General features: G+C 34.2%; 2 protein-coding genes across 2 annotated transcripts; one reads left to right on the top strand and one right to left on the bottom strand.

Moving 5' to 3' along the window:
• Positions 1–3,631: 3,631 nt before the first annotated feature.
• LOC130714991 (uncharacterized) lies at positions 3,632–5,226 on the bottom strand. The gene has a single exon (XM_057564977.1). It carries the CDS (start codon positions 5,218–5,220, stop codon positions 3,700–3,702), a length of 1,521 nt encoding a protein of 506 aa, XP_057420960.1. The 5' UTR covers positions 5,221–5,226; the 3' UTR covers positions 3,632–3,699.
• Positions 5,227–9,429: 4,203 nt separating this feature from the next.
• Positions 9,430–13,800, top strand: LOC130713529 (E3 ubiquitin-protein ligase SIS3-like). The gene is made up of 10 exons (XM_057563294.1): positions 9,430–9,790; positions 9,866–9,904; positions 10,069–10,135; positions 10,299–10,372; positions 10,854–10,992; positions 11,084–11,176; positions 11,395–11,460; positions 12,373–12,492; positions 12,784–12,897; positions 13,069–13,800. Exons 1-10 carry the CDS (start codon positions 9,762–9,764, stop codon positions 13,468–13,470), a joined length of 1,143 nt encoding a protein of 380 aa, XP_057419277.1. The 5' UTR covers positions 9,430–9,761; the 3' UTR covers positions 13,471–13,800.
• Positions 13,801–15,133: the final 1,333 nt, after the last annotated feature.

Genomic DNA, 15,133 nt, shown 5'->3' with positions numbered 1-15,133 from the left:
TTGGTGATGATCTTAAGGCTTTAAAATTATAATTAGTTTTTGAAACTTTATAATAAACTCTATATATTATTGAAAAAGGATCACTCTCTTCTTCAAATATGTCATCATTTGCCAATAAATCTAGTTGCAAAGCATTTTTAGTCCAACCGTTTTGTAGATTCATGGCATAGTTTGGATAGCAATTAAAGAAAACAGGACCATCATGAAGGTTTGATTCTAAAACGGCAATTAAAGAATCTTTTGGTTTTAACAATCTCATGTCTCTCAACATGACAATTATTGGAGAATTAATTCCTAGTCGGAAATTGGGTTTTGCAGCTACTTGCACTAATCCTATGTGAATAAAATTATATCCATTTTTTACATGTTGATCTAAAATATCTTCATTTAATAATTTTATGGTACTCTTATGATCAGAACTATGCTGACAACATTCTATTGTAAAAATAGAGTCGTCAGACCTGTTGAACAAAGTATGTTGCTTGTAAATTTCTTTTTTCTTGACTATGGGTATTTACCAGTTTTGAAGAGCTCTTTCTATAGAGGCTATTTCTAATTCTTGTTGAGACAATCTATTGATCTCTTCTGTACTAGAGGATGAAGGTGGGATTATCATGTTATTATTAGGTTTTCCTAAGGCTATCTCACTTAAGGTTTTAATTAATCTTGCCATGTTTTAATGGGTTTTGTACCAAGGGTTGTGCTTCTTCCCAATCTAGCTAAACCAACGGGCTCACTACCTATCCAAGGCTTTACTGCCGGGACCACTAGACTGCAGGGGTACCTCACACTATTCTTAGTTTAAACCTTAGAAAACTGGCTTTGATTAAGAAAAACTCTTTTTTTTTTAATATATACCCACCAGAGAGCTTACACCAGAGACCCTAATCCCTCACGGGACCGGGCTCTGATACCAGAAACGGAAGCAGTGCATAGTAAAATTGAAATTCAGAGTTAAAGAGGGAAAATCAAGAAAAACAAAAGTATAAACAAGAAAAAATTACATATAGCTAAATAGACCCTGCATCCTTGGAGGATAAACAATAGAAAAAATGTCTCATTAAAACCTTACTAGGAAAAATCCACTTGGGATAAAAACCTAATGAAGGAAAAAGAGTACAAATTTTCTAAGTCTAAAGAGAGCCTCCAAGGAATCCCATCAAACAAAGTTCAAATCTGCCAGAAAATACCAGAGACCTTGTACATAGCTTTCTCTGTCGTATTTAATTTTAAAAGTCTATTGTGATTGTGCGAATTGAGTTTAACGATTAATTTGTGTCCTAAATTTTATTGACGTGACTCACATGAGTGATTTTGGCCATTTCGTCAGCAGTCCGTCCAAAAGGCGTGGATTGTATGCATCACGTAGATACCACATCACAATTAATACAATATGTAAATAAAACTAAAAACCCTAAAACATATTTTTTTTAAACCCTAAAATCAACCCCTCTTCATCATCGCACCACTCTCCATTTTTAGATCAACACCTCCAATCACTCACTTCAATAAAATCTAGGATCTAAATCCCTCATTTTGAAAATCAGAGACCCAAATTACACCATTGCGATAAATCAAACATTAAAGGTGCAATTAAACCTTAATTTTTCCAAGAATATTATTTCCCACTCAACCCAATATAAATTTTCTACAATAAGAGCCCCAATATTAATAAAAAATATAGATTTATCTTCTACTTAATATGTGTGAGGAAACTAGTTGGGTTCAATAAAGTGAGAAAATTTTCTTTCAATTTAAATTTAATAACTAATTTTGTTACTCTCACCAATCAAATTGTGTCATGTAAGCATAAATATAACCATTATAATCTTACATTAGTGATTTTGGTGGAACAGAGAAAGAGACATCAAATAAAGACATATGATTTCAATCCCCTTTGAAACTAAATGACATATGATATCTACTATTACTCAATATATATTACCGAATTATAGCTTATTGTTGCGTTAAAATAGCACATACACAAAAGAGTAAGGGCTTGTTTGGTTGCAATTTTGTTTTCAGTTTTTAAAACAATTTTCAGAAACAATTTTTAAAAACAGTTTTCAGAATAAGAAAACAGGTTGAGTGACATGTTTTCCAACATTTAGAAAACTGATATCTGAAAACTAAAAACTGAAACTGAAAACATCTTTTAACTGTTTTGGTTTTTTTGTTTTAAAAACTGAAAATGAGAACTTGTTTTCAAGTTTTTGAAAACAGGTCATTCCAAACAAGTTTTCAGTTTTTAAAAGCTGAAAACAGTTTTGAAAACATGAAACAAATAGGGCCTAAGTTTTTTTTATAAGCCACACAAAAGAGTAAGTGCACTCTGTAATATAAAACTTTTTCACTCTTCTCTTTTTCCAACACAATTCCAACATACTTATACTTATTATATATAAAATAAGAGGCACATACCTTAGGTTTATAAAGAGAGAAGCCGATTTTTTTTATAACATGCTTTGTCTTTAACACAATTGGATCATTTATCGTGTCAAAAGTCGTCAAAGTAAGCCACCAAGAAAAGTAACTATTTGAGGCCTAAATGAGTTACTAAGGGATATATAGGCTATGTTTGGCATGTTTAGCTGATAAGCTAGCTGAAAGCTGATAGCTGAAAGTTGAAAAGCTACGTGATTGGAATAAAAGTGTTTGGTAAAACTAGTTGTTTAACAAGCAGAAATTGTAAAATGACATAAAAGGACATACTTGTATAATTATTTTTATATTTAACATTACTTTATTTTCACATTAATACCTATATGATATTAATATTAAAATTATTATCATTTTAAATATTTTTATTAACTCAAGTTATTTATCATCTTAAAAATATAATATTAATTTTTACTTATTTTTATTAATATAATATTTTTAATACTTATGGTGCGCAGAGGTGTGGCGGGAACTGCATACGTAAGTGTGATGGGAAAATATATTTAGTGTTTTTATAAATATATAAGGGTAATGGTGGAATTTTAATAAAATAATAAGGATAAAAATGAGAATAAATTTAATAAGCTATAAGCTTTAAGCTATAAGCTACCTGAGATAGCTTATAGCTTAAAGCTTTAAGCTACTGAAATAAGCTCATTCACCAAACACTTTTGAAGAGCTTTTAAGCTAGTCAAATAAGTTTTAAGCTAGTCAAATAAGCTATAAGCTAGCTGAAATGACATGCCAAACATAGCCATAGTATAAGTACGAATTTTGAAGGTCAACGAAAAATTGTATTCATTGAAACAACATAGTATTATTTGCTAATAAATATTTATAAAAGCATTTTAATTTTTTTAAATGACACTATATTATTTACTATACTCTTTTATAATGCTTTGAATTTTTTAATGACATAGTCAAAATATTAATATCGAAAATAGTAAAAACTTTGCTTTTATATTATTCATAATATTGAATTGGTTGTTAATTATACTTTATACTACTATTTATTGTAAGGATAATTAATAATAATTAGTATTGTTAATCATATAAGAGTAAGTTATTTTTTAACTAATTTTAATACTAATATATTTTAATCATATATATATATATGAGAAAATTGATTATTTCTACAATAATTATTTTTGAAGACAATTGTGAACTATTGTATTGTAGATTACACAGGTACATAAGTTAGTACAACAATGATTTAAGGACCATGCTTGCAACCCCAATAATTTATAACAAGTATCAAAATCAAGTCAACATAAGATCATTCCCTCCAAGATGAGGGCGAAGGCAGACACGAACTTCATGCTCTTCTGATCCCACACGAAGTTTTGGCACCATGATCTCAAGCACTGATCCTGGCCCATCATAGTATGCTTCTACATTGGCGTCTTCAGGAATTCGAGTTGATAGAGGGATTTCACGAACAAACTCCCCAGGAGGGCAGTGCTCTGGTGATGGATCTGTGAGCTTGAATGTCCTGCCATGTCTCTTGATCAATGGCTTCCCAGATGTGCTCAAACAAGAAACCTTTATGATTCCTCGAGTGAGAGTGTTCCTCCAAGAAACTTTAACACTTGAGAGATCTACACACGGAAGACTGATAATAACCAAGTACCCTTCTTCATCCTCGTATATAGTTTTTGCAGCCGTAACAGGTCCATAAACATTGTTCATCACCCCGCTGAAGTCACTCATCCAGTGATGATCACTTGGGTGCATTTCAATTTCTGGAATACTTTCAAGTAGAGAATTAACAGGCAAGTAACATTCTTCCTCACTTCCATTTCCATTCCCATAAAGACATAAGTCCTTCCTCTTCTTGTCGTTGATAGGAGATAGATCAATACCATCACTGTTACTATGGCTAGAAAGATGTGTTGATGACAAATTCAAACCAGGCCCATAAAGCAGCTTCTTAGCAGGAGGAGGAGCACCCTTAATTGGGTGAGGCGGTCTCTCAAGCTCAAACTCCATGTTGGGTAGATTTCTCCAGGAACTAAAATCGCTTGCTTCAGGAGGGATCTTGAAATTTAAATCCCGGCCAGTGAGTTCCATCCACCTCTTTTGCTCATCCTTATCTAGCCCCATCAAATTGGGTGATGGCACAACCTCAACGCCATGCACACACAGGGGGTTTGAAAGTCCCTTATAATGCTTCCGCTGCATCCTATGTGATCGAACAAAGCCCTTCTCAACACCGAAAGGAAAAGGGTTCTCCCCTTGGCGGAAGTGCCCATTCATGTAATTTCTCAGCTGCATCTTGCCCAACGCATTTTCCGGCCTCTCCTTGAAAACCCACATATACATGTTTTCCATGTCATGTTGAACCATGAAAACATCAAGCTTGAGATCAGTTTTATCAAACCCGGAAACACTGTTGCTGTCCCTGGTAACCTTGGCCATAGATTTTTCATGCAACACAGGCTTGAAGTAAAATCGGAAGAAAAACCAAGCACCCCATATGCTATCAACTCGCTTGGAGCATTTCCTTCCGGTTTTCGGAAGGTTGAGTGAACTCTCAGCCTTATATCCTTGAGTGCCAAGACCAACATATAAAGTATCACAGGGATTAGAATTCCATAGTTGCGGTGGAGAACTTCGCTCTGCGAGCAGAGGTAAATTGATATCAGGCGGACCAGATAGTATGATCTGCGGATTCATCTCCAAATCCAGCTCCTCATGAGAAGAGGCACTTGAATCCATGGTCAAGAGCGTGGATGGGTGATGATTCTCCATTGACAAACAAGTATGAAGAGAATCACCCATTTTTACTTTGTCTCCTTCTTCAATACTTGTACTGCTTCTAGGTTCAATCTTGCCATCTCATAAACAATTCAACAAAATAACCTTATATGCACCTTCATTGCAAGAATTCACCACCAACCAAAAACCTAAATTTATAAATCAGATGACACAACACAATCCTCACACACCCACTTCAAACAAAACAAAAACGACCCAAGTTGAGAAATTCTGTATTCCTATTGAAAAACCTAAAAAGAACAAGACTTTGAACAATTTGCAAAATGGGTATGGAAAATTATATCTAACCTAGCTCATGAATCCCCTTCGAGAAGAAGAAGCTCCACAGCAACCGATGATTCAGTTCTCCATCATTCAACCGATGATGCAGTTCTCCATCATTCAATTGAATAATCCTTCACATCACTCGCTTCTCATTCTTCCTCTTCTTCTATGAAACCCCAAATCCTCAGAAATAAAAAGCCCCACAAAATTTCTATTTGTTTCTACAATAATAATAGTATAAATGATCATTAATAAATAATTATAATTTACAATAATGATTTTGACATTATTAATTATAGAACAACTCAATTTCTCGTATATATAGTTAAAGTATAATTATAAAAATTATAAAAAAATATTACTTTTTATTATTCAAAATACTAATTGATTGATAAATATCCTTTATACTAATTAGTAATGTTAATAATATAAAAGTCAAACATTTTCAAATTAATTTAAATACAAATATATTTTAAATTGATTATTTCTACGAGTAATGATATATACACACCTCATTTTTTAAACACTCTATTTTCACCTCTTTTTATTTCTATCTCTCTTATCTTATCATCTATCACATCTCATATTTTCTCTCTCTTACTTTTTCTTTTCTTCCTATCTCTCTCACAATTCCACCTCTCCACCTCAAAAGAGAGGTGTGGATGAAACATTACTCTTATTTCTACAACAAAAACAAATATTATCATTAATAAATAAATATAATTTTTATGAATAAAAAACTCAAGAAAATTTTGAATATACAGTAAATGATATAAAGTGCCATTAAAAGATTTCAATTTTTTTCCAAAATAGTTATTATAAAATAAAATTATACCATTAAATAAATTATTTATTTTTATACTTATAATATATAATAGTATTATTTAGTTTCATTTTTTAAAACTTTCCTCAACTTGTGATTAGAATTGATAATTTATTTAATACAATTAATAATATAGCAGACAACAAATACTTTATTTTTACTGGTATTAATATAAAACTCATAATTGTTTTAACTAATATTAATATTTTAATTATATATAATAAATTTAGCAGTTATATAATAAATAATATATTTATGATCATTAACAATTATATAACAATAAGTATATATATTATCATTAATAATATTTTTTTGAAAATGCAAGTAAAATTATTAATAATGAATCAAGCCCGAGTAAAAGGTTCTTAACGCTGTCACAAAATACCTAAATAAATAAATATAATTTATCAGACTCTTCAGATAGTTCAAACAGAAAAATAAATGTATTTAGGCCTAAGCACAAACTACAAGATTATTTCGGGCCGGTCTGAACTCTAAACTATTACTATCAGACTAATCTACTTATCTAAAGTTTATCTTGCAAACTAATTGTGTTCTCAAGAAGTTTATAACCAAAAAACTACTGAAAGAACCTTTACTGTAAAACGATGTTTATTGCCGGTAGAAGCCGCATCACTATCAGACCGAATAACACCAGATTTCGGTGGCACCCAATTTGGAGTTGGAAGAGGCACTTGCATCTGCATTTTGAAAATTGGGTATTGTTATTCAGACCCCCCTCACCCCCACATCTATTCATACCATCGTAACTTGAGAAACCCGAAAACACCTCTATTATTGTTTCTATCGCACTTTGAAGCAGCGTGACAAAAATAGTGTTTAGCAAAGCTCTTCTAAGATGCGTTACATAAGCACTGTGAAGCTTATCGGAAAAAAAAAAAAACATAAGCACTGTGAAACGGCGTCAGCGTCGCACTTTAAGAGTGTGTTGGTGTCGCAGTTTCTAAGTGTGTAACATTGCAGAACATACCTAAACAGAAAACAGAAGCGTGACAAAATGAGAACAACACAATATATGATAGAAATAGCTAAAAATCATAAACACAAGATTACAATGTTATAGTATTACAATGTTACATTGCAATATTATAACATTAACAAAATCAAACAACCAGGTCATCTATAAGATCTACGGTTCCCTCGCTCCTTGATGTGTTTTGCTCTGTAACCATATCCATGTATTTACGCATGCGATCCAAGTATGGTCGCTCCCAACCACGAGCATTTTGAGTACAATGATAGCGTCATTGTGGATTAGTCATTGACATAGGGAAGTCACTTGACATGTGCGCCTACAAGATGATGATTTATATTGTTGTTAAATAGTCTCTTATAATGAACTGTAATGTGTATTCAAAGTAAGAGATAAGTACCTTCACTGAGTGGTTGTTGTTGACAACTACAGACATATGATTTTGTGGTCTAACGGATGTGGCACTGGACGGGTGAGAGGAAAGTAGGTGGAACACCCCTTAACCGACAAGGTCACGAAGACAATCTAATATAATGGAACAAAAATGTGGCCCATATCCGGCATGCTTAACCACTTCTCCTCTGTTGCAATCTCCATTGGACTAAGATGCAAGGCTTCTAGTACCTGTTCGTAATGTTTGTTGGTGCCATACAAATTAAGATAAATTGCATTCTGTGATGTAAGTTCATTTATCATTGCTTGTCGCACGTCATGCCAGTTATTTTCTCTCATACCCATCAAGGAAGCAATACTCATATATCCACAATTCACATCATCATCAACATTCACAATGTTCAATACGTAATCACGGAGGAATGTGTGCACTTCATGAATGTAGTTGGCCGATAAAACTTTAGGTAGCTTGGAAGGTGGTGGGGGAGCTGAGGCGAGTCGATGGCCACCTTCTTACCTTTCTTTTTGGTTGTAGATAGTTTGGGGGTTAGACTCTTCCTGGTGAATATACTGGCCTGAAAAGCAGAATTAATCCTTGTACGTTGGAGTAGTTTGCACCTATGTAAAGCACTCCAAGCCGCGCACAAGTCACTTTTGCTATCTTTGATGCACCTTCAACCCTGTGCAAATGACTAACATTAATATTAAGGAAACATTTGTTTGAATCAAGTGTGAGTGGATACGAATGTACTTGTTTGTTGTTGTGCTCCCCATATGCATGTAACGGTCAATGAGGTACCTCACAAACTTGTTCTTAAACGACAACCAAGTAGTGTTGATGTATTGCACAGACTCAGATTTCTCCCTACATAGTGGACGCAAGAAGTTCATATTCGCACTAAACTCCTCCGCGGATGTCGAATACATGACATTAATCCATGCGTCCCCGACTTCTTCCCACAACTCCTTCGGTTAGATAGTAAGCTTGCACTTTGCCTTGACATTCTTAGAAATATGGAATTGGCATAGAAAATGAGTGAATGTAGGGAATGTGGCTGCAACTACGTTTTTCAAATCATTATCCTTGTCAGTTACAATGACCTTTAGCATATCCTCCTCCCAAAGTATCAACCCCCTCAACTTGTCAAGCGCCCATGTAACTTCAGGTTCACGCTCATTGCACATGTATCCAAAAGCTATGGTGTATGTGTATCCAACTGAAGTCATACCAACCATCTTCAGCAAATGTATCATATACTTGTTGGTTTTGTACGTGCTATCAATCAAAACAACAATAGAGAATTGGTAAAACAGTTGGACAGAAACTGGATGTGCCTAGAATAGGGAGCGGACCACTGTGGAACCCTCTTCAGCTTTGGACCAGTGCGTGTACTTGTCTTCCTCCCACAACCCCATCAAGTGTTGAACTTCCGATAAAGCGCCCCTCTTATAAACTACTTAATGTTATTTTTATTTTTCAATATGAAACTTACTCACACTTGATATCACAACAATCTTTACATAAATCCTCCAGCGTCTAGATGCATGTTAAATTAATAAAGGAGTAAAAAGGGGAAAACCGTGGACGTATGGCTTAAAGTAATTGCGTGAAACATAAGCTATAAATAATAGCTTTTGGTAAACTAGAAGCGATTTTGACATGTCGAAAACGCAAAAGCAAACGTAGGCACTAGACTCACACACGCAGTGAGTGACACTTGAGGTAAATGTCGTGAATGAAGTAGTAAATGCGCAAGTGTATGCAACACACGCACACAAACACAAACACAAACACAAACAAAACACAGTGAGGTCAATCAATGTCTTTGGCGGTGCGGTGTGTATTGTAATTTTGTGTTAGTTCATCCTCTCTTACTTTCAAGTTTCAACAACTCTTAACAGTTAACCCCCACAAATTTCGTGTCCTTTTTCTTCCAATTTCTGCTCCACCTTCCTCTACTTCACTCTCTTTTCTACATTTTGCACTTCGATTCCGATCCGATGATGCATGCTTAAGAACCACGATTCTTCAATACGACACCGCTTCTTTTTTCTTCTAGGGTTTCCTTCATGGCTATCAGAGGCGTCGATTTCAAGTGGTTCGTTCCCTTTCTCTGATACACTGATTGTTGTTACATCCCAATTTTGATTCAATTTAACTCGCTCAATTTCAGGTACGATGGGTTTTTCTTGTCCATGCTCGCAACCAGTGTGTATCCTTTTACAATTCACCTTCTGGGTTTTCGTAATCATTCTGCATTTTCAATCTCCATGTTATTCCTTTGTTGTTTCATCCTCTTCTAACTTCATCTGAACCAGTTGTGAATTTTAAGCATGAAATGTGTTTGCATGTGTTCTTTGACTACTGGATTTGCAGAGTTATTGTTGCAATGAATTGGAAGCGTTACCATTCTTGTACATACCCTTTGCACATATGGATTGTGGTGGGTTTCCTTTAATTGTATTAATTAATTCTAGCTTTTCAGAATCTATGGTGGTTATTTGTTTCTATTTTCTTCATTAAGATGAGATTGTCATGTAAATGAATGATCCCTTTTGTTTTAGTACTGAAAAAATGACTCCTCTTATTTTTCTTGCACGATCCAGGTGGACTACACTACTGTGTTTGTTTTGAGGCTCTTGATGTTTGTGGATAATGGGCTTGCTGCGGGAATGGGATTGTAAGGCTTTCTATCCTTAGACTTTTGATGTAATTGTTAACTATATTTAAGTTGTTTTCTTCATTTTATAGTAGGTGTATAGAGTGAATGGCACTATATTATGGTTAAAAGTGAAAATGACACTATGGAAGAGATTGGCTTAAAAGTTTTTAGAGAATATAAATGGACTATGGTCAATGTAGCTGGTGGTTTAATGAAAAGGTACATCTCTTAAGTGAAATTCTGGAAAATAACAGTTTCCGGATGGGGTTAATTTCACTTAATTATTCATGGCTGTTCAGCATTCAAGTGCAAAATTAGTTATGGTCATTTTCCTTTCATGGTTGACTTCTTTGGTTTCACTATAGCAACATCGACTACGCTGGTTCTGAATTTTTTGTATTGCGTTGAAAAAATGAGTCAAATGATGTTTTAATTTGTCGAATCCCTTTGTTAATTCAGTTGGACTTAATCCCTCCCTCTCCTTTTTCTATGCTTTTAGAGATTTTGGGTGGCAGCAGAGGTATGCTCGTTTCTGTGGAAGAGTAGTAGTCCTTTCAGTCCTTGCATTGCTTCTCTATCCATTTCTTTGGGCTTGGACTATTATTGGTACCCTGTGGTTTAGCAGTTCCAAGAACTGTGTATGTTATTTTTATTTTTATTTAATCTTCACTCTTAAGTGCTACTCTAATTAACAAGCTTATGATGCATGACACAAATTTTTACCCGCAGTTGCCTGAACAGGGTCAGAAATGGGCCTTCCTCATCTGGTTGCTTTTTAGCTACTGTGGACTCTTTTGCATTGCTTGCATCTCACTTGGGAAGGTTACGTTGCTCTATTAATCGTTACTCATTAGATGTTTCTTTGACATTTTTCCATGTGTAAAATCTGTTTTCATTCCACTTGTCATTATGTTCTTGTTTCTGGACAGCCTACAACAGGGAAATAGGGAAATAGTTTTCATTCCATGTGCAAAACTATTCTCATTCATTATTTCTCATATAGGTGGGTTTTGCTCTCATTTTAGTTTAACACTTTGCAGTGGTGGACACGGAGACAAGCACACTTATTGCGGGCCCAACAGGGTATCCCTGTATCTGAATACGGGGTAAGCTTTAATTTAACCGTGGTATAGGTGTCAGCACTTGTTGTGTGTTTTGGAAATTCCATCTTTTGACAGCTTGATACTGCTATTTGCATCAAATAGGAGTATTTCTGAACTTTCCATAATGACATGGAAAGATTTTTCCTTAGTTTTTCCTCAAGTTAAGGGTAGATCGTAGGAACCCTATATTAAGTTTTATCTTGAAATTGAAGTTAGTGCGGTAAATTCTATGTTGACATTTGGTATAACTTGTAGTCTAACATTGTATTGAAGCTACTAAGCTTGCTCATATGCTGGTTCAATTCTCTCTAATAAACATATTGTTAAAGTTTGAGTCTATGTTGCTCCATTCTCATTTTAGTTCTGTTTTGATTTTCTGAACCATGTCCAACTTCCATTTTATGAAGTTAAACTACTCTAGCAATTGTGTACCCAGCAAACTGTCCTGTTGGGGACTGCTAACTGACATGATAGGCTGGTTGTTTTTTTATCTATCCTTGTATAACAATACTATGATGCACTGTTATTGAGACGTAGTCCCTTGTGTGTGGTAGAAAAATTTGCATGTGGTTGTGATTTGTAAGTTGTAACCTCCCAACTCTCACCTCCCACCCCCTTCTTTTTCCTTTTTATCCCTCCCCAAAGTTACCAATATCCACAGGTGTCATGAATCAAACGAAAACTAAATATCCTCCATCACTTCTGTGGGATTGGCAGAAAGTTTTTAACAACAATTGCACTGAGCTCTTACTGCTGGGCTCTTTCTGGAGTCAATATGATTAGTAGATCACTGTATTACTGCCTAAGGGATTGATTGAAATACGATCTGTAATCATATTATTGTATACACATTTCAGTTTGATTATAGCCATACTTGAAAACAGATGATAACAATTGCTATTTTCATTTTGGTAGGTTCTGGTTGATATGATCCGCGTTCCTGATTGGGCATTTGAAGCTGCAGGTCAAGAAACAAGAGTCATGGCCCAAGATGCTGCCACATATCAACCAGGACTTTACTTAACTCCAGCTCAGGTTGTTCTAGCTGATTTTTGTAGACCTTGATTTCATAGATCTAATATGAAGTAGTTGAACATGTTATTCTTTGTCAATCTGAGTTAACTTTATTGTCACATACATTAGCTAATGAAATTTATTGCTTGAATTCTCTCATGAATTATTCATATCGTTCTAGTTTGTTCGGACAATATATTGGTCATTATTATTGTCATATTTATCTCTCTTCAAAACTTTTTTTTTGTTTGTTTACAGTTTATTTTTAGTTTCACTACTGATAGTAGGGTTTCTTGTCTGGGTTGGACGCAGAGAGAAGCAGTTGAAGCTTTAATTCAGGAACTCCCAAAGTTCAGGTTAAAGGCTGTTCCTACTGATTGCAGTGAATGTCCCGTCTGCTTAGAAGAGTTCCATGAAGGGAATGAGGTATACTTTTTCAGGGTCTAAACCAAGCCATTTTGTATGCTGTACAGTTCATTACTGAAAAATGTGCTCTTTGTCAAACCTAATGAATTCTTGGAATCCTGCACTTGAGATGGTTGAGATGCATTGTTTAGATTAATTGAAAATTATAGTTTCTAACTTACAGTAATGCAGGTCCGTGGCTTGCCTTGCGCTCACAATTTTCATGTTGAATGCATTGATGAGTGGCTTAGGCTGAATGTGAAATGTCCTCGGTGCCGATGCTCGGTGTTTCCAAATCTTGATCTCAGTGCCCTGTCCAACCTCCGTGCTGATTCCGAACGTTCGCCTGCGAGTGTTATGACAACAACCAGATATGTGAGAGGCCAACCTGCTAGTCAAAGTTACCGGTTACGATTACAGGGTCTTCTCCGCCCAGTGCGTGCTGAAGTTGCAGGGCCAGTTGGTGACACCGATGATGCTTTGGATAATGCTGAGAACGGAGCTGTACCTGTCGGGAGTCGAAATGCATCAACTAGAGAGCAGGTCTCTTCTGTTGAATGCATGCCTGTGAGTGTTTCCTCTGCACAAAGTTAAACTACATGGTTTCGGAACTTGTTATATTTCTAACCCATTATAGAAAAGTTGAACTTCTGTTATCCATATATGGCCTTGTAAAAGTGGTGCACATTCTAACATGAAATTTTCATATTGGTCCATGAAGAAATGGATCAGTTTCTTGTCTTGGGCATCTTGGAGTAGTAGGAATTGGGAAATCATAGTATACCTTTTTGCTTAACTAACATATTAGCTCTGTAGATGTGTAATTGCCTTTCTTATTTTGGTCGTGTATATTAATTCTGAAGCGTGAATTGTAGAGTTTTCATCTCAATGGATTTTTCAAGGAGTTATCTCGCTTTGTTGTCACCATGAGGCAATTAACATTTCAAGATTCTTTCATCTTCTAATAACTCTGATATTAATTATAATCTAATACTATTTTAGTAATAATAATAATTAGGCTATAAGTAAACATAGGCACGTTTATGTCTACGTTTTAGATCTCCTATATCCATTTTTTAATTTCACTATTTTTATCTTGGAGTTTTTTTAAAAAAAATGAAATATTTTTCTTCCAATCCACTAAAATTATTTTTATTTAAATAGTTACTAAGTTTTTTTTTTGAAACTTACTAAAAGTTAATAATAAAGTTTTTAGTATGTGCAAAATTTGGAGTTGTATTATCAATTTTTTTTACTCATTTCATTTCATGCTACATAAAGAATTTAAATAATTTTTATTTTGGTACATCAGAATAATAAACTACATCATATGTCTTGATTCAAAAAAAAACTCATATGTCCAACAATTCTTATTACTTGAGCTATTATATGGGGACGAATTTAAACAATTTGAGCACTCCTTAATTTTTCAACTTCATAAGAATCATTATTTTCCATTATCATTTCTTTTATTCTAGTTTCAGTTAAATAGTTAAAAAACAAGTAATGATTTAACTCATGTTTTTTGAAATCTATTCATTCACATGTCTCACAAAAAACATGTCATAGAATAATCAATATTTTTATTTCCATGGTTTGAATTTACTATGATTCTTCATATTATACTTTTGTGAGTTAACCATATAAATAGTTTCAAGAAAAAAAGTTAGCCATATAAAAAATAATAATAGACATAATGAATCGATTTTTAAAGGGTCAATATTTTTTCATATTAAATTGTAGATGACTAAGAATACAAAAACTATTTCTGATAAATATTTGTTCTATTTATTTTTCTTTTTCCCATCCTCTTTCCTATCATTATCATGAAGATTCTTATGTATTTAATTTATACCCACTTCAACTGATAAAATAGTTGAATTCTTTCCTCTGCAAAGCAAAGACAGGAATAATAAAAGTTATGCTTCTTATGCTCTCTTCTAGAGGAAAGAATATGATCATGGTAGGTTTGGGATAAAGATGCTTTTCACGGCCATTGTAGGCAGATTCCTGTATAAACCTATGCAGGCTGCTCCTATCAGGTTTTGTTCAAATGAATGTCATTTAAACGCGTTAGGGGAACCTTTCCAATAGACGTTTTTGGAAGAAGTATGGGGGAATTTTTGCCTTTTTATTTTTACACTGAATATAGCCCCCCCACTCCTGAAAGAAATTTGATTACTTTTCTCCATTGTAAAAGATTGTGGGGATTTAAACTGGACCCCTACCCTACTTGAATTTTTCTTTTTAATTGTCT

This window comes from Lotus japonicus, chromosome 4 (assembly GCF_012489685.1).
Source record: "Lotus japonicus ecotype B-129 chromosome 4, LjGifu_v1.2".
In the NCBI taxonomy this organism is placed as follows: domain Eukaryota; kingdom Viridiplantae; phylum Streptophyta; class Magnoliopsida; order Fabales; family Fabaceae; genus Lotus; species Lotus japonicus.
The sequence above is the reverse complement of the archived record's forward strand: the minus strand, read 5'-3'. Positions and strand labels throughout refer to the sequence as shown.

What these genes read in the sequence shown, in the direction of transcription:
- LOC130714991 (XM_057564977.1), bottom strand. Translation starts at nt 5,220, where the DNA reads ATGGGTGATTCTCTTCATACTTGTTTGTCAATGGAGAATCATCACCCA.
- LOC130713529 (XM_057563294.1), top strand. Translation starts at nt 9,762, where the DNA reads ATGGCTATCAGAGGCGTCGATTTCAAGTG. An exon ending in AGAGGCGTCGATTTCAAGTG is followed by an intron (nt 9,791 to 9,865) that starts GTTCGTTCCCTT and finishes GCTCAATTTCAG; the next exon opens with GTACGATGGGTTTTTCTTGT. An exon ending in CTTTGCACATATGGATTGTG is followed by an intron (nt 10,136 to 10,298) that starts GTGGGTTTCCTT and finishes TGCACGATCCAG; the next exon opens with GTGGACTACACTACTGTGTT.